Source organism: Amphimedon queenslandica, unplaced genomic scaffold, assembly GCF_000090795.2.
Source record: "Amphimedon queenslandica unplaced genomic scaffold, v1.1 AMPQUscaffold_13409, whole genome shotgun sequence".
In the NCBI taxonomy this organism is placed as follows: Eukaryota; Metazoa; Porifera; class Demospongiae; order Haplosclerida; family Niphatidae; genus Amphimedon; species Amphimedon queenslandica.
Window position 1 is genome coordinate 5120 of NW_003546355.1, and position 18138 is coordinate 23257.

General features: G+C 39.5%; 3 protein-coding genes across 3 annotated transcripts in view; 1 reads left to right on the plus strand and 2 right to left on the minus strand.

Annotated features, from left to right (window-relative positions):
• LOC105312765 (fibrillin-1-like) overlaps positions 1–13251 on the minus strand; it is a 14957-nt gene extending 1706 nt beyond the window's left edge. The window contains exons 1-6 of the mRNA XM_019996475.1: positions 13006–13251; positions 10379–12909; positions 9414–10088; positions 8682–9225; positions 8254–8472; positions 389–7106 (exon numbers count right to left, since the gene is read on the minus strand). Of these exons, the coding sequence (XP_019852034.1) occupies positions 389–7106; positions 8254–8472; positions 8682–9225; positions 9414–10088; positions 10379–12909; positions 13006–13183 (10865 nt within the window). The 5' untranslated portion in view covers positions 13184–13251. The remainder of the gene's footprint in view (positions 1–388; positions 7107–8253; positions 8473–8681; positions 9226–9413; positions 10089–10378; positions 12910–13005) is intronic.
• Positions 13252–13774: 523 nt separating this feature from the next.
• LOC100635691 (uncharacterized) lies at positions 13775–15370 on the minus strand. The gene is made up of 5 exons (XM_019996466.1): positions 15157–15370; positions 14838–15073; positions 14467–14670; positions 13825–14054; positions 13775–13778 (listed from the first exon to the last, which is right to left on the minus strand). The coding sequence occupies exons 1-5, from the start codon at positions 15194–15196 to the stop codon at positions 13775–13777; spliced, it is 714 nt and encodes a 237-aa protein (XP_019852025.1). The 5' UTR covers positions 15197–15370.
• An 85-nt stretch (positions 15371–15455) lies between these two features.
• The window catches only part of LOC100635818 (mitochondrial-processing peptidase subunit alpha-like), a 6884-nt gene continuing 4201 nt past the window's right edge, over positions 15456–18138 (plus strand). The window contains exons 1-5 of the mRNA XM_003386607.3: positions 15456–15759; positions 15868–15947; positions 16023–16208; positions 16456–16617; positions 16699–16893. Of these exons, the coding sequence (XP_003386655.1) occupies positions 15495–15759; positions 15868–15947; positions 16023–16208; positions 16456–16617; positions 16699–16893 (888 nt within the window). The 5' untranslated portion in view covers positions 15456–15494. The remainder of the gene's footprint in view (positions 15760–15867; positions 15948–16022; positions 16209–16455; positions 16618–16698; positions 16894–18138) is intronic.

Sequence of the window (18138 nt, forward strand, 5' to 3'; positions counted from 1 at the left end):
GCAAGTAAAATTGAAACCATCTTGGACACAAGTCCCATTATTTTCACATGGATCAAGTATACACGGGTTGAATGGAGTTTGACACAGCTCGCCGGTAAACTCTGGAGTACAGGCACAGCGGAATTCACCAGGAGGAGGCGTGGCTAGTGATGAGTTGCTCCCACTCTCAAGACAAGTGGAGCCATAAAGACAAGGATCAGGATCACACTCATTGATATCAATTTCACAATTGACCCCGTCAAAACCAGTCAAGCAATAGCAACGTAGCTGATTAGAGTTCAATATGTAACAGTAACCGTCGTTGAGGCATAGATCAAAACCAAGTTGTGGACATGGAGAAGCAAGCACATCAGTTTCACAATCATCACCAGCAAAGAGATAAGGACACTCACAGCTATAGTCATTTATGAGGTCGGTACATGTGCCATTATTAACACAAGGAGATTCAGCACATTCATCAATATCAACCTCACAATTAGTCCCAGTATAACCAGGTAGACAAGTACAGTTATAAGTTCCTTCTTCATCATCAACTATACTACACTGAGCATCATTAAGACATGGTGAGGGAGAGCATGGACTAACTGGACTATCACAAGTCATTCCTGTATACTCCATTGGACATATACACACAAACTCCTCCTGCTCTAGTGCATTGGTTACATTGTGGAATATAACAAGAGATAACGGTGAATCATAGTCTATGCAGGTACCACCGTTTTGACATGGGAACATGGTACAGGGGGCCATGGTTGCATTTAATTCACACAATCGTCCATCATAAAGATCGGAACAAGAACAAGTGAAATTATTATTAATAATATTGGGTATACATGTACCACCGTTGAGACATTGGTTAATGTAGCACGGCTCCATCGTCTCACATAATGGACCCAAGTACCCCTCAGAGCAGAAACAGACAAACTGTCCAGGGGCGGGTAGAGTGTAGTTTTCAAATGGTAAAAGGGCAGAGCTACTCTCGTAGCAAGAGCCGTTATTCTGACAAGGAGAGGAGGAGCATTCGTTGATGTCCGTTTCACACAATTGACCTGTATAACCTAATGAACATAAGCAGATCACGCCAGTGAGTCCATCGGTAAAGCAGGTGTCATTATTATGGCAAGGATTAGGGTCACAGCTTATTAATATCTCACAATTAACACCGGCATAAGAGGGAGTACATAGGCAAGCATATTCACCAGGAGGTACAAATGGTAGCGTTGAATTATACCCAGCTGGTAACAATCCTTCACTTATTAGTCCTTCTAATGTATCACTGCTCTCTATGCATACTCCTTCATTCAAACAAAGATTCAATTCACTGCATTCATCTATATCAGTCTGACAGAGGTCACCAGTATAACCAGGGCTACACGAGCAAGAGAACTCAATGCTACTAACCACAGAACAACTAGCGTTATTCTGACATGGACTAGAGAGACATAGATCATCATACTCACACTGTACACCAGCAAAACCAGTAGGACATAGGCACGTAAAGTCTCCGGGTAAAGGATAGGCTCCTATGTCATTAATATTGTAATTTTCTAGAGATAATTCTGAAAATAATTGTGTTATGTTGGTACCGCTTTCAATGCAGGTTCCATTATTGGAGCAGGTTATGGTGTCGCATTCGTTGATGTCTTCTTCACAGAAGGAGCCAGTGAATCCTTTTAAACAGACACAAACAGGCTGTCCTCCTACGCCAGAGAGACAAGTTGCTCCATTCATGCAGGGAGCAGAATAACAAGCAATGGAGAAGGAGCAGTTCATGCCGGAATATTCCGGAAGACAGTTACAAGAGTATTCACCGAAAGGAGGCAGTAGAGCTTCAGCTCCTCCTACAATATCAGTCACATTAGTACCACTCTCAACACAATATCCGCCGTTAAGACAAGGATCAGGAGAGCACTCATTAATATCAGTCTCACAGTCATCACCAGTTACTCCATTAGGACAAGTGCAGGTATAAGTATTACTGTCATTGTTACTGGAGCATGTTCCTTCATTAAAGCAAGGCTCGAATATACACGGGTCTGTGAGCTCCTCTTCACAATTCTCTCCTGTATAACCAGGGCTACACATGCAGCTGTATCCAACCTCACCTGCGATACAAGACCCGCCATTTTGACAGGGAGAGTTCTGACAGACCTCAGTTATATTAACACTGCAGTTCCTACCAGTGAATGAAGGAGGACACAAGCAGCTGTACGTTTCATCTTGTATGAGACAAGTGGCTCCATTTAGACAAGGAGAAGAGCTGATACATACATGGCTATTACTACAGTTCATTCCACTATAGCCTATTGGACACATACAGGTATATCCATTACCATCTCCTGTACAGTTCCCATCATTAAGACAAGGGTTAGGTTGACATGCATCGATAAACTCTTCGCAATATTCTCCAGTATAAAGCGGAGGGCAGTCGCAATAAAAGGAGCCGAATGTGTCGATACAGGTGGAATTATTCTGACATTCGTCAGGATCACAAGGATCAATATACAGCTCGCAATATTGACCGGTAAACTGAGCCAAACACTGACAGGTGAAATCAGTCTCATTTCCAGAGCATGTCCCGCCATTTTGACAGAGACTGTTATTACAAGTAGAGCCTATGACAGTCTCACAATATTGGCCAGTGTATCCTTCAAGGCAGTTACAAACGATCAAAGGATCATTCTCAAAGCCCTCGTTACATGTGCCATTATTCAAGCAGGGACAAGGAGGGTCTACGATGAAATCAAATTGACAGTAGTTGCCCATTTTTAGCGGAGGACACAGACATATTGTGGTCTCATTGAAGTATTGGCAGGTGGCATTATTCTGACACGGATTAACTTCACAAGCGAATGTATTGTTAGGCTCATACACTTGACAGGCATCACCACTGTAATTGAGCTGACAGAGACATAAGAACTCACCAAAAGGTGGAAGACGTGCCCCGATATAATTACTAAGATACTGCTCATCTTGATCTGGCGGTATGGTGACTACTCCTGAGGCTAATATCTCAGATAATGACGTATTACTATCAACACAGAATCCTCCGTTAAGACACGGATCAGGATCACAAACATCAATGATTTCATTACAATGATACCCAGTGTAACCAAAAGAGCACGAGCAGCTGTAAGTATCATCATTGCTGATGCATGTAGCATTATTTTGACACAGTAAGAGGTCACATGGATCCTGCTCTATGTCACAGTTCTCTCCAGTGTAGTTTAGGAGACAAGTGCATTGATATCCATCACTGTTGTCAGTGCATGTACCATTATTGTGACATGGCAAAGAGAGGCAGGGAGATAAAGAAGTATTGCAAGTTAGACCAGTATAATATGGTGGGCATAAGCAGAGAAAGTCTCCAGGGGAGAGAGAAGAGTCTGTAGAACTCTCAAAACACGTTGCTCCATTATTGCAAGGATCATCAGAGCACTCATCAATGTCAGTTTCACATGAAGACCCAGTGAATCCAAGAGAACAATCACAATAATACCCATCATTGGTATCAACACAGGATCCATTATTATAACACAATTCATCGTTGACAAACAGGGCACACTCATCCATTAGCTGACAGTTACCACCATAATAACCATGGGAACAGTCGCAGGAGTAGTTACCATGGAGATCAACGAGAGAGCATGTCCCATTACCACAAGGGCCAGAGAGACACGGATCATTAACAGGATCTGTACAATAGTCTCCAGTTAGACCAGGAGGACACATACAACCTGGACTCATTCTTGTTTGATTATTATAACAAGTTCCACCATTAGAGCATAAATTATTATCGAAGCAATAATCCTCAAATTCACACAATTCTCCATAATAGCCATCGGAGCAGTCACAGGTAAAGGCCAAGCTACCATTAGAGACACAGGTACCATTGTTAGTGCAGGGTTGAGAGTCACATGGGTCGACCATCATCTCACAAAATTGTCCAGTGTACCCCAGTTGACATACGCAGGTAAAGTTAGATTCTGATGGTAGACAGGTGGAGTTATTAATGCAGGGAGACTCTATACAACCGTGTACTGGTGTGTCACAATATTGACCAGTGTAGTCAGGATCACAGACGCATGTAAAATCATTCACGCCATCAGTGCAGTTACCATACTTACATACATCATCAGGCTGACAGTCATCAATGTTATGCTCACAAGCAGAGCCGTTGTAGCCTTGGATACACTGACAGGTGGGTGGAGACAGAGACGTGTTACAGGTACCGTTATTGAGACAACCAACGTGGCTACAATCAACCAATGTCTCACAGTTTGTACCAGTGTAATCTAATGGACAGGAACACTGGTACGAATTGTCCTCATTTACGTGACAAGTGGCTCCATTTTTACAAGGAAGAGATAGACAGGGATCAATCCTATTCTCACAGTTAGTTCCATTATAAAACTCATTACATAGACAATAGTAATATCCACCTGCTACTGATTGACAAGTACCACCATTTAGACACTCAACTTCATCGCAATGATCGACAATCTCTTCACAATATTGGCCATCAAAATCAATAGAACACTCACAAGTGTAATTACCAATCCCATCCACACAGGTTGAGTTGTTGGTACAATTACTGTAAAGACAGTCATCGATGACACTCTCACAGTTATCACCAGTGTAATCCGGTAGACAATAACACTTATAATCAATAGGTAGATCCATACACAGACCATTCAGACCACAAGGATTTGAAGAGCAGCTGTTCAGAATGTCTACCGAACAATCTCTACCAGCCAATCCTTCACTGCAGTTGCACATAGGCCCATCAGGTGTGTTAAGACACACTCCATCATTTTTACAAGAGAGGAGATTAGAATTATTACAGTAGTCGATAAGAGTCTCACAGAGCAGGCCAGTGTAATTACCAGTACACGTACATGTGAATGAATCATTGCCTAAACTACATATACCCTTATTGATACATGGATTAGGGTAGCAGAAGTCTATCTGTTCACACGTGTCACCAATGTAACCAGGAGAGCATTCGCAGGAGAATTGGCCTACCCCATCTATACATGTAGCATCACTATGACAAGGAGAAGAGGAGCAGTCATCGATATTAGTCTGACAGTATTGTCCAGTGTAGCCATGGTCACACACGCATACTGGTACACCATTCATGAGCAGACAAGAACCATTAGTACAGTCTATATTAAGACAAGGATTAATCTCGTCTTGGCATTCCGTCCCAGTATATAATGGAGGACAGCTGCAAGTATAGTTATCACTTTCTTCGAAACAAGAGCCACCATTTCTGCATGGATTGGTATAGCAAGGTGATTCTATCTCACATAGAGGACCAGTGAACCCCGGGGGGCATACACAGGAGCCCCTGACACCAATATTACCAGACCCAAATCCCGAGCCTATAAATTCCTCATTAATACAGGTCCCGTTATTAAGACAAGGAATCAACTGGCAATAACTGATAGGGTTACTGCATAAGGGGCCCGTGAAACCAGCCGGACAATGACAAATAAATCCATTAATAGTATCTTCACATGTGGACTCTCCATAGCAAGGATTAGACCCACAATCATCTATATTAGTATTACAGAGGACTCCGGTGAAACCAGCTGGACAGTGACATACGAATCCATTTATTAGATCTTCACAGGTGGAGTCATGATGACAAGGATTAGATAAACATTCATTTATGTCAGATTCACAGTTAGTTCCTGTGAACCCTGCTGTACATTCACAACTAACGCTTAAACCAAGCCCCAGGGATATACATGTACCGTTGTTACAATAGTCATCATCCAAGAGGGTACATGGGTCGACCGCGGTCTCACACCGTTCACCAGTGTACGTCTGAGGACACACGCAGCGATAGGTATCATCAACCGGTAAACAAGAGCCGGAATTATTACAAGGATTGGGAAAGCACTGATCAACAAGCTCACAATTGACTCCTTTATAACCATCAGTACAATCACATTGATAAGAGTTGAGTGACATCAGACCAGATCCACTACCAGCTAGCATCAGGTTAGTACAATTACCATTGTGTTCACACGGCATCAGATCACAAGGAGGTACCTCACTCTCACAGAGCTGACCAGTAAAACCTGTTTGACAAAGACAAGTAAAGGATGGCCCATATCCTTCAAGACAAGTTCCATTATTAGAGCAGCTGCTCTTGTTACACACATCAATGTCTACCTCACATTGATCGCCATCAAAACCTTCAGGACAGCTACAAGAGAAGAAGTTAACGCCATCGTTACAAGTCCCACCATTGTAACAAGAATTAGGCATACAGTCATTGACATTGGTGAGACACTGGTGACCGGTGAACCCTGGTACGCAGGTACAGATAAAATCAGATATGACATCAATGCAGGTGCCATTGTTGTAGCATGGGCTGGAAAGACACTCGTCGATTTCATGCTCGCAATTGGAACCAGTAAAACCGGACTGACAGGCACAGCTATATGTATTGTTATTGTGATCAATACAGGATCCATTGATGCATTGGTTAGGCTGGCAGGGATTCAATCGTGTTTCACAGTATGTTCCATTGTAAGGAAGTAGACAGATACATGTAAAGGATGCTATCTCATTGATGCATGTGCCTCCATTCCCACAAGGTTCAGGAAGACACTCATTGATGTCATCGTGACACGTCTGACCGGTAAAACCAGCTTGACATGTACATGTAAAGCTGTCAAAGGTCCCGTCCATGCATGTAGCATTGGGGGAACATGGAAGGGCGGAGCATAGGCTTGTTAAACCACACCCACTAGTTACGTTGATTCTTGTAAGAGATAAAGCCTGTGTATTGTTATATAATGATATATGATCATCAGAGAGGATTAATGAATCAATGCAGGCCCTTATGTAGTCTTTACTGAGCGAAACACTATCAGGAAGAGAGGTGGGGTCAGCCACACCTCCTAAATTAATATTAATAGCATCGGATTGAGGTCTGGAGTAGGACTGAGAGAAGAGTGAAGAGATGAGATGGTTGTTAGCATCAATGCTGATGCTAGTGTGGGTCGTATTGTGAGATGATATTGACCATTTGATCATATGTGATCTGCTGTCAGAGATAAGGCTTGGATGGGAGAGGGAGGTATGATCTGTAAAAGAATAATAGAAATAATAACTGATGTATAAAGTCTATTTTAAAATAAGGTACATACATAATATGTACAATGAACATGTATGTTATGCAGAAATTTGGAGCTGGTTCTAATTATATTGAATTTAGTAAATATTAAAGTTAATCAGGCCAAAGTCCCTGTACTATAGTACAGGGTCACGGGCCAAATTTCACCAAAAATGACTAGGAGAGAATTCTCAATTTTATAATATTTTCTGATACACATACATGTACTTATGTTGCATAGAAAATTTGAGCTGATTCCGATCAAAATTATATTTTTTATGAATTTTTAAAGCTGCTTCAAAATTGAGAAAAAGTCCCTGTACTATAGTACACGGTCCTGAGCCAAATTTCGCAAAAAATGAAAAGTGAGAATTCTCAATTTTATAATATTTTCTGATGCATATACATGTACTTATGTTGTGTAGAAAGTTTGAGCTGATTTTGATCAAAATTAGATTTTTTATGAATTTTTAAAGTTGCTTCAAAATTGAGTAAAGTCCCTGTACTATTATAGTACACAGTCCTGAGCCAAATTTTGCAAGAAATAAAAAGAAAAAATCTCTACTTTTATAATGTTTTCTGATGGATATATATGTACTTATGTTGCGTAAAAATTTTGAGCTGATTCTAATCAAAATTGGATTTTTTATGAATTTTTAAAGTTGCTCCAAAATCGAGTAAAAGTACCTGTACTATAGTACACGGTCCTGAGCCAAATTTCGCAAAAAATGAAAAGTGAGAATTCTCCAATTTTATAATGTTTTCTGATACATATACATGTACTTATGTTGCGTAGAAAGTTTGAGCTGATTCCAATCAAAATTAGATTTTTTATGAATTTTTAAAGTTGCTTCAAAATCGAGTAAAAGTCCCTGTACTACAGTACACGGTCCTGAGCCAAATTTTGCCAAAATTGAAAAGGAAAAAAAAATCTCTACTTTTATAATGTTTTCTGATACATATACATGTACTTATGTTGTGTAGAAAGTTTGGGCTGATTCCGATCAGAATTAGATTTTTTATGAATTTTTAAAGTTGCTCCAAAATCGAGTAAAAGTCCCTGTACTAAAGTACTACTTTATATCAACCAAAATGGCTACATTAGTTTAACATCTTACTTCCTCCTATTGATGCTCTCATGTGAAGACTTCCATTTATCATTTCAATGGAAACAAAGTCCCTATACAAAACTGCTGATGGCCACACTGCTACAAACAGGATCCCGTCTCTATCAGCAGTACGTACATCAAGAGATCCTTCATCTCCAATGACTAGTAATTGAGAATTAACATTAATAGCAATGTAACTGCTGTCTCCAGTAACTGTTGAGGCTGCACCTATCGAAAAAAAACATTTATTATAATAATAATATCAAGAGTACTCTTGATAATATTAATAAGCAAAAGCGAATTATAATAATATTATTAATAATAATAAAACAGCAAAAGTATCAAAGCTAATAAGTTTAAAATTAAAACACTGCTATTATTACTATTATTAAATATTTTTGATTTTTAAAGTTTTATTATTTCAAAGGGTTACATACCTTCAGTACAGTTATGTCCCTCATAATCTACTCCACATTGACAAGAGTATCCATTCCAACTTGCAACACAGAGTCCATCATTACCACAAGGACTAGGAATGCAATACTCTTCACGTGGACACCCAGGCTGAGCTGGGAATGAGCCCAGGAGACCACTCTGAATATCCTGAGCTCTACCATTAAATCTTACATCTCTTAGACAGCCATTCACTCCGTTTGTGAATAGGAATTGGTTCAAGAGGGCTTTGGTTGAATTTAAAACAGCTGGGGCGTTACCAAACGTTAGAGAGAGAGGAGGAGAGAGAGAGAAGAGTGGTGGATGGTTAGCAGTTATAGTGCAGCCAAAGCTGTAACATATACTTCCATTTCCTTGGACTAAGAGCTCAGTGAAGTTATTCTGTAGGTTTATGGTTACTCTGAACCAGTTCCCATCGTTTAATGGCTGGACTGTATGAGAGCTGAGGATTATACTGTCTTCTTTGATGAAATGTAAAGTGAGATAGAGACCGTCTAAAGTTACCATGACACTATCAGTACTGTTAACCTATAAATAAATAATAATAAATAATAATAATAATAATAATAATAATAATAATAATAATAATAATAATAATAATAATAATACTAATAAATAATAATAATAATGATAATAGTAAATGACATGATGATAATGGTAATAAATGTCTATTTAAATTAGGCTCAATATTTCTTATTTCTCTCTTTCTCTCTTACTTGGTTAATGCTTAGTAGAAATCCAAAGTCAGTCTGTACAGTAAATTCAAATCCAATGATATTATCAGTAATACCATGAAATTGAAGTCCTGAACTCTCTATTAAATGCACAGTACTTAATCTCTCGCAGAAATCACCAGAATATCCCAAAGCACATTGACAAGTAGTGCCGACCCATAAATCAATGCACTGCTGGTTATTATTGCAAATATCAGTTGTACACAGACTACCACCAGTTCTTGTAGAACCTAAATCTATGAATGAACTCTTCATTACTGACTGGTATTCAATGGGGCTATGATTGATACGAATGGAATAAAATGAGCAGATAAGAGATGTTGTTCTTTCCAAATGAAACTGTGTGTTATTCTGTATCTCAACACCAGCTAAGTACAATGGGCCAGAGAAGAGAGGGAGAGATGGAGGAGTTGCTTGTATTTCTGCGTAACAGCTGGGACCAGTCGTACAGTTGAGTCCGTTATCAAGTAACATGGCAGTGCCATTGCTTGTTATGCTAATGGCGACATGATGGACCTCTCCATCATTTGTATCACGTCCTATTACAGCTGTCTTCATAGGGCTGAGCCCGCCACCTGTTTCATACTTAAGGAGTAAAGATCCACCACTGACTAGCTCAAGAGATAGGAAGTCACCAAGATAAGAGTTTGTGATGACCTGAAAAAAAAGGAGAAAAAAACGAATAAAAAAACTTGGATTAATCTACATGTACATGTAAATTCATACACTGTATAATGGGTCAGTTTTAAAAATTCACAAAAAATTCAATTTTGATCGGAATCAGCTCAAACTTTCTACACAACATACACGTAAGTACATGTATACATATCAGAAAATATTATTAAAGTGGAGAGATTTCTCCTTTTCAATTTTGGTAAAATTTGGCTTGGGACCGTATACTATAGTACAGGGACTTTGGTCTGATTTTGTACACATATTTCACTTACTCCTCCTTGATAGAGCAGGACTCCACTGGAGAGTGTAGTAGCAAATGAGAAGCTAACATGAATGGACCCATTAGATCCAACACTCAGCCCAGGGAGTGAGATATACCCTTCATCACTAGCAACAGTGAATGAATCTAAAAACTGACAGTTAGTACCAGTGATACCAGCAGGACAGGAGCAGCTGTAGCTATTAATACCATCAGTGCAGTTACCGCCATTAATACAAGGAGAAGGAGAACACTCATTGATATTGATAGAGCAGTTAGTCCCAGTGTAGCCAGGCAGGCAATCACAATAATAATAATCTAAAATCGAGTAAGAGGAACTATTGATCGAATGACATGGAGCTCCATTATGACAAGGAGCTAGTTCAGCACAAACATCGAGTTTCGTATCACAAGTATACCCAGTGTGGTCGCCAAGGCAAAGACAGGAAAAGTCACCAATCAAATCAGTGCAGTTTCCTCCATTTTGACAAGGAGACGAAAGACAATCATCGATCGTTAGCTCACAATTTTGACCAGTGTGATCAACAGGGCAGTGACATTGGTAGCCGTTTATTAGGTCAGTACATGTTCCAGCATTTTGACATGGCAAAGAATCACAATCATCTAAATTAATATCACAGTTTTTGCCAGTAGTTCCAGGAGAGCAAGAGCAATTATACCCGCCATCAAAATTAGTACAATTGCCACCAAATTGACATGGAGGAAGCAAGCACTCATTTATATCAAGGGAGCATTGACTGCCTGTATAACCAGGTGGGCATAAACACTCGTACCCTCCAATTATTAGCTCATTGCAAGTAGCAAAAGAAGAACATGGAAGAGAGGGACAGTTAGCAAGGGCTACTTCACATCTTGTGCCAAGCAAACCTTCAAGACAGAGGCAGTGGAAGCCATTAACCTGGTCTATACAGGTACCAGAATAGAAACAAGGTGAAGATGAGCATTCATCTATATCAATAGTACAATTGAATCCTTCAAAACCAGGACTGCAATCACACATGTATCCATCCACCAGATCAATGCAGGTTGAGTTATTACTGCACGGTGAAGAAGCACAGTCATCAATGTTAGTTTGACAGTTCGTACCGGTGTACCCAGGAGGGCAGGCACATTGGTAACCAGTCGGGACCGTATTGGAGCAAGTGGCATTATTCTGACATGGAAAAATGTCACAGCTGTTGAGTCTGAACTCACAGTGATCACCAAAGAAACCTGTAGCACAGTAACAGTAATAATCAGCTACAAGGTCAATGCAAAATGCTCCATTAAGACAAGGATTTGAGCCACACTCGTATATATCTATCTCGCAGTTTGAGCCGGTATAGCCCAAACTGCATTCACAAGTGTATGTTAGGTGACCGTCAATACACTGAGCTCCATTTAAGCAAGGGCCGCTTAAGCACTCATTGTAGGACTCTTCACAGTTATTACCAACCCAACCAGCCTTGCATAAACACTCGTATCCTCCACCTGATAGCTCTTGACAAATACCGCCATTTTCACACGAATTCAAAAGACATTCCTGTACATCTCCTTCGCAGAGCGAGCCGGTGAAACCGTCCGGACAGTTACAATCAAACCCGTTTAACCTGTTCACACAAGTGCCACCATGGTAACAAGGATTGCTATGGCATTCATTGATATCTCCATCGCAAGTCATCCCCATGAACCCGGGGGGACAGGAACACGTATAGTTACCAATACCATCAATACAGGTGGCTCCATTTTGACACGGGTCAGGGTCACATTCGTCCACCTCTGTACCACAAAACCCGCCAGTATACCCATTGGCACAGGTACACTGGAATCCATTGATCAGATCAGTACAGGTTCCATCGTTCATACACGGGTTTGGGGCACACTCATTAATCTCAATATCACAGCGAATACCGGTATAACCTGATTTACATAAACACTGGTACCCTCCTACTAGATCAACACAGATCCCATTAACGCAAGTGTCTTCTTCACAATCGTTAATGTTAAGAGTACAATTGGTTCCGCCCCAACCACCAGTGCAGTTGCAATAGTACCCAATTGGAAAGTCTATGCAGCTCCCTCCATTAGTGCAAGGGTTTGGAAAGCAGCTACTAGCCAGCTCACAATGTCTTCCTTTATTAAATTCCTCAGTACACGTACATGTGTAATTATTAATCAGATCATTGCAGGTGGCTCCGTTAAGACAAGGATTTGAATCACACTCGTTTATCTCAGAGCATTGGCCGGTTTCAGTTTCATTAAAACCGGCAGCACATTCACATACAAAATAACAATATTGGGAAGGACTCTCACAGTCTTGCGGACAAGTATTAGCTGGTTCGCAAGCATCTAGAGTCACATTAGTAGTAGAAGTTGACGTGGAAGTGTCGATAAGAGATAACTGTCCGTTGTTGGTGTGTCTGATATCATGAATGCAACCAGTGAATGAGGTAGTGGATGCAATGGGTAGGTCAGGTATGATAGATGTAATATTATTAGTACCAAAACGAATGGAGTCTGACTGACTGAATGAGAATGATGGCACTAAAAGAAAAATTAATAAAAATGAAAAAGTTAATAAACCACACAAAATACAATAATGCTACTAATAACGTAGTTCAATAAATTATCATTGCTCACCAGAAGTTAATTGCCTGTCACTGTCATCAACGCTCATTGAAAGTTGTCCATTACTGAAAATAACTTCAAACTTGTGAAGAATTATGTCGTTGTAGGCAGAGCTTGTTTCGAGAGTGTACCCTGGAGAGAGGCCATTGGAATCTGGAGTGAGATTAACAAACACTTGGCCGTTAGCCATGTACACAATCAGTACATCGGTATCGACCTGGGTACCACCAATACTCACCAGTAGACCATTTGATATACTGCAAGATAAAAAGGAAAAATACAAGTATAAAATGTTAGAATAAAGCATGACTATAATAGTAGATATAGATGTACTGTGAATGTATAGGCTGCATTGAGAAATTTATAAAACACAATGGAACCAATGGGTTTTTTGCTTGTCACGGATTTCGTGACAATGGAACCAATGGGTTTTTTTGCTTGTCACGAATTTCATGACAATGGAACCAATGGGTTTCTGCTTGTCACGGATTTCGTGACAATGGAACCAATGGGTTTTTTGCTTGTCATGGATTTCATGACAATGGAACCAATGGGTTTTGCTTGTCACAGATTTCGTGACAATGGAACCAATGGGCTTTTTGCTTGTCACGGATTTCATGACAATGGAACCAATGGGTTTTTGTTTGTCACAAATTTTGTGACAATGGAACCAATGGGTTTTTGCTTGTCATGGATTTCGTGACAATGGAACCAATGGGTTTTTGCTTGTCATGGATTTCGTGACAATGGAACCAATGAGTTTTATCATGCATTTTGTACTTTATCTACACAAAAGTGTGGAGAAGACCAATAACGTGCAGTTGTTCTTACCTTGTTTGAAAGTAAAACTGTAATTTTAGGAAAGACGTTGACCTCCCAGTCAAAGGAAAAGAGACAGAAGAATGAAGAGAAGAGAAGGTCAGGCTAGTTGATATCTGACACTGTCCAGCTGGACAGCTGCTAACAACGTTAGGAGAAGCAGCTGATATTAGATCAATAGATCCAGCAGGAGTAGACACTTCGCTTATACAAGCATCTAATGTAGACCTTAATCTTAGTACCTGTAGGAGAAGGAATTTAATAAAAATTGTGTGTGTGTGTGTGCGTGTGTGAATGTGTGTGTGTGGTTGGTTGGCTAAAGTGAACTATAAATACTATTTCTATGGCAACAGTACATCTGATCCCAACGAATCTATTTATAGTAACAATATTCACGAGAAGTTTGTGTGTGATAAATTCAAAACATGTAACTCAACCATTATTCATTTAATGATAATGTCACACTGCTGTCACACTGAGCTTAAATCATTGTTAATAACAGAATTACTATTTAAACTATATCAATTTTACTGTCATTAAGTGAATTTTTAAAGCTATAACACTATTTGCTACACAATAACAGAAGAGAATTTATCTCTTCTTAATCCCCTGCAGTGGCAGCTGGTTCAATCCCTCCCTCCCTCCCTCTCTTACACTTATTGCCACTGGGTTAGGATGCCCTCCTATGTATAAAGGTCCATCTAGAAATTCAAAGTTGATCCCCTCAAAGTTGTCCGACTGGACAGACAGTGACTCATTATTGAGTAGTAACGAGAAACCAGAGCTGCCTTCATTGAGTCTGAGGAGATCCAGCCTGTACCAGCTGTTGGAGATGAGCGAGGAACCAGTTTGAATTATCTAATTAAATAAATAAAAATATTAATAAAAATAATAAAGATTGAAGTGCAGCTTGTTACAGTAATAGCTTTTAAAAAAGAAAAGGAGAGTAGAAGTAGAACAATTAATATTATTTGAGACTGCACAGCAAAACAAAAAAGTGATTAATAAATGTCTTGCATTCTTACTTCTCTCAAGTCATTCCCAAAGTTGAATTCAATCAATATCCTTGACTGGTAGATCCCGATTGAGAAGTACCCAGTACCAGGAGAGGACTCTGTTGCATACAAGAGGAGACCATCAGATTGACAGGACCTGAAGCTAATGGAGAGAGACTCATTGCCTCTTGATAGAACTTGGCTGCCCGAGGAGAAGAAAGAGTAGCCATGGTAGCCATAGTAAGCTTCCTGTGAAGAAGCAAGACCTGAAAGAAACAGAGAAAGAGAAATGAAGACAAGCATAAAATTGCACAAATTTATCAGACTCTAGTTTATTTTTCTCTCTTACCAAATGTGCACAGTAGAAGTGTCACTAGTTGCAGTAACATATCCCTAGTGTGGGGGCGGTACTGCTGCTGTAACTTGAACTGTTCTACAATCTCCTTTCTCTTCTTCTTCTGTAACTAGTAGCAGAATAAATTTCCTTTTGCAGAGCTCAGTCACTTATAAAAGTACAAGCTCTTCTCTTTTTTTTCTATTTCTTATTGGAGAACAATTGTAGAATATACAAGTACAACTGCGTTTGAAGTGGAACCCAGCCCCACCCTCAGTTTTGCTCGTGCGTGGGCGGTGAATATGAAGCTCCACCCAGTACTTACAAAGCCACACCCTTCCACACGTGCGACCATGTTCAGCCGTTTGAGAGTTTTTAACGGTAGAACCTGCTCTCCACTGGTGTTCTCTAGGTTCTCAGGGAGTTCTAATGGCGGGGAGTATCCAAGAGAGCTCCTCTCAGTCCCCGTCTCTCCTCCTCTCCCTCCTCTATTTCAAAAAGATGGATCTCCCCTAGTGTTTAAAGAAGGAATGCAAGGAGAGACCGAGATTACTCAACTATCCAATGGCCTGAGAGTAGCCTCCCAGTCTTCATTCGGGCAATACAGCACAATTGGAGGTCAGCAACCATTTTATTGCTATATACATGGAATTAATTAATGGGCGTGGTTTAAATGATTGTCAATTAATTTTGTGGGTGTAAAGTATTTATTTATTTATTTATTAGTTTTTATTGATGCTGGATCTCGTTATGAAGTTGATTATAAAAGTGGAGTCTCTCAGTTCCTATCGAAAATGGCATACCAAGTAATTAATAAAAATATTATAATTACATACATGTACATGTACATGTATATCTTAATTTTTATTTATTTTATATAGAGTACTTCAAGGTTCAGTTCTCGTGACAGTCTCCTCCTTGAGTTGGAGCAATATGGAGGTCTCCCTGACTTCCAGTGTTTCCGTGACATCATGTTCTATAGCGTCTCCGTTTTCTCTTACTCCATTCCACTCGTAATGTCAATATTATCCGATGTAATATGGAGACCGCAGCTGCTAGAAAGAGAGGTAGGATTGGACTTGATAATTTACGTGTTTTGTATTTGGTAGAGTTTATAAGAGATAATTTGAGATTAATATTGAAGCTGCCATTTGTTAAGTTAATGAACATGCTTGGTCATTGATGTACATGTGCATGTAAAAGTGCCAAAATAAAAATAGTCAATTGAATTTTCATAACAGGACTGCTAAAATAAAATACAGTACTACTTGTATATAGCTTCATCTTTTTTCCTTCTCTCTCTCTCTTCTCTAGTTAGAAGAGTCAAGACAGGCTATTCTTTTTGAATGGGAGGACCATCAGAACAGGCCGCAGCCTGAAGCACTGTTAATGGATCTGGTACATCAAGCAGCATACAGGAACAACACACTGGGCCTACCTAGCATTAGTAACAGCAATAGAGCTAATGAAATGACAGTAAGTGTATTATTTATTTATTTATTTAGTATTTTCTAAATAAATAAATAAATAAATTTTTTCTCCCATTTTTTTTGTTAGTTATCGGAGCTTAAACGTTTTATTGCTTCACATTACATTCCCAGTCGTATGGTTCTGGTTGGTGTCAACGTCGACCACACCCAACTAGTGGAACTAGCCGAAGAACACTTTGTGAATCCTAAGACCAGCTGGAGCGACGTTGCTAGCAGTGAAGTGGATGGATCCATATCCCAATACACAGGAGGAATTATTGAGGTATTTTGAGGGAAAGCATGCGCTAATAGTACAGAGTATTTTTTAGCCATTTTCCACAAAAAAGCATGGGCTATAGTCTTGGGTATTTTTTAGATTTTGGCAAATTTCTTAAAATGGCCGTAACTTGAAAAGTTTGAGTCGGAATCGGCTCAAACTTTCTACACAGCATAAGGACATCAATATGTATCAGAAAATGTAATAAAATTTGGGGGTAATTTTTTAGCCATTTTCCACAAAAAAGCATGGGCTATTATTAGTAACGCGGTAGCGTTACTAAGTAGGATTCACCCCCAAACAAAATGGCTGCCACGACTTTTGCAGCCTTGCTATACCGGGAAAACGAGCTCCTATGCTTACCAGACTTCTTAGAGGACCTCATCTTGACCAGAGGACTCCATTGGTACCACTAGCGAGGCTCTAGACCTTGTCTAAGAGAAAATCCAAAAATCTGCGAACCGGCCGTTTTGTTCAGCCACCTTTTTTCATCTTCATCATCATCAAGTCATAAGTCCTGTCAATCCAGTTGTCGGTGTGTATCTCAGTATCAGTTGGTGCTACAAGGATAATTCTTACACCAATCTACTTCAACAGTCTATGCGCAGGTCCATGTCCCATCAGATCATTCTTCAAGTAAGGAAAAAGTGATACTGTGACTGCTGGATCGAGCCATCTTAGCTGCATGCCGCCATTTTGTTAATTAAAGAAGCTTGCCATGTGCTCCAAAATTTGGGTGTGGTCGCGCATGCTCAGATCTGCAGCTCTCAGCTCTGGAAGAAGCAAGTTATTTTTTACCAAGCTATGCTTGGAATCAACTTACTGCAATACTTTAGTGGAGGTTTCCAGCTAAAGAAGGTATTGATTTTACATTTTACTGTTTATTAAGTGTGTTATTTTATTTAATTAAAAAAACAAACAATTAATTAATGTTATGACTTATGATATGCAATGATAATTATGAACTTGACAACAGCCTGGAAGAACAGGAATAGCAGGGAAGATGGACACTCTTAGCTCACAGATTCTTGAACAAGGACTTGTGTCAAGACTAATTCCTTCAGCATGTCTATTCGATGCTGTCTCTCATAAATGTTATAACAATGATAATAATAATAAAGAAAATTATTGTTTGTGTAAAATCAACAAGTATCACAATTGCAGCTAAAGAAATACTATAAATATTATTTTAAAAATCAACACAAACAAGAACATAAAAAATTTATAAAAAAAGATGAAGTAGGATTCCGA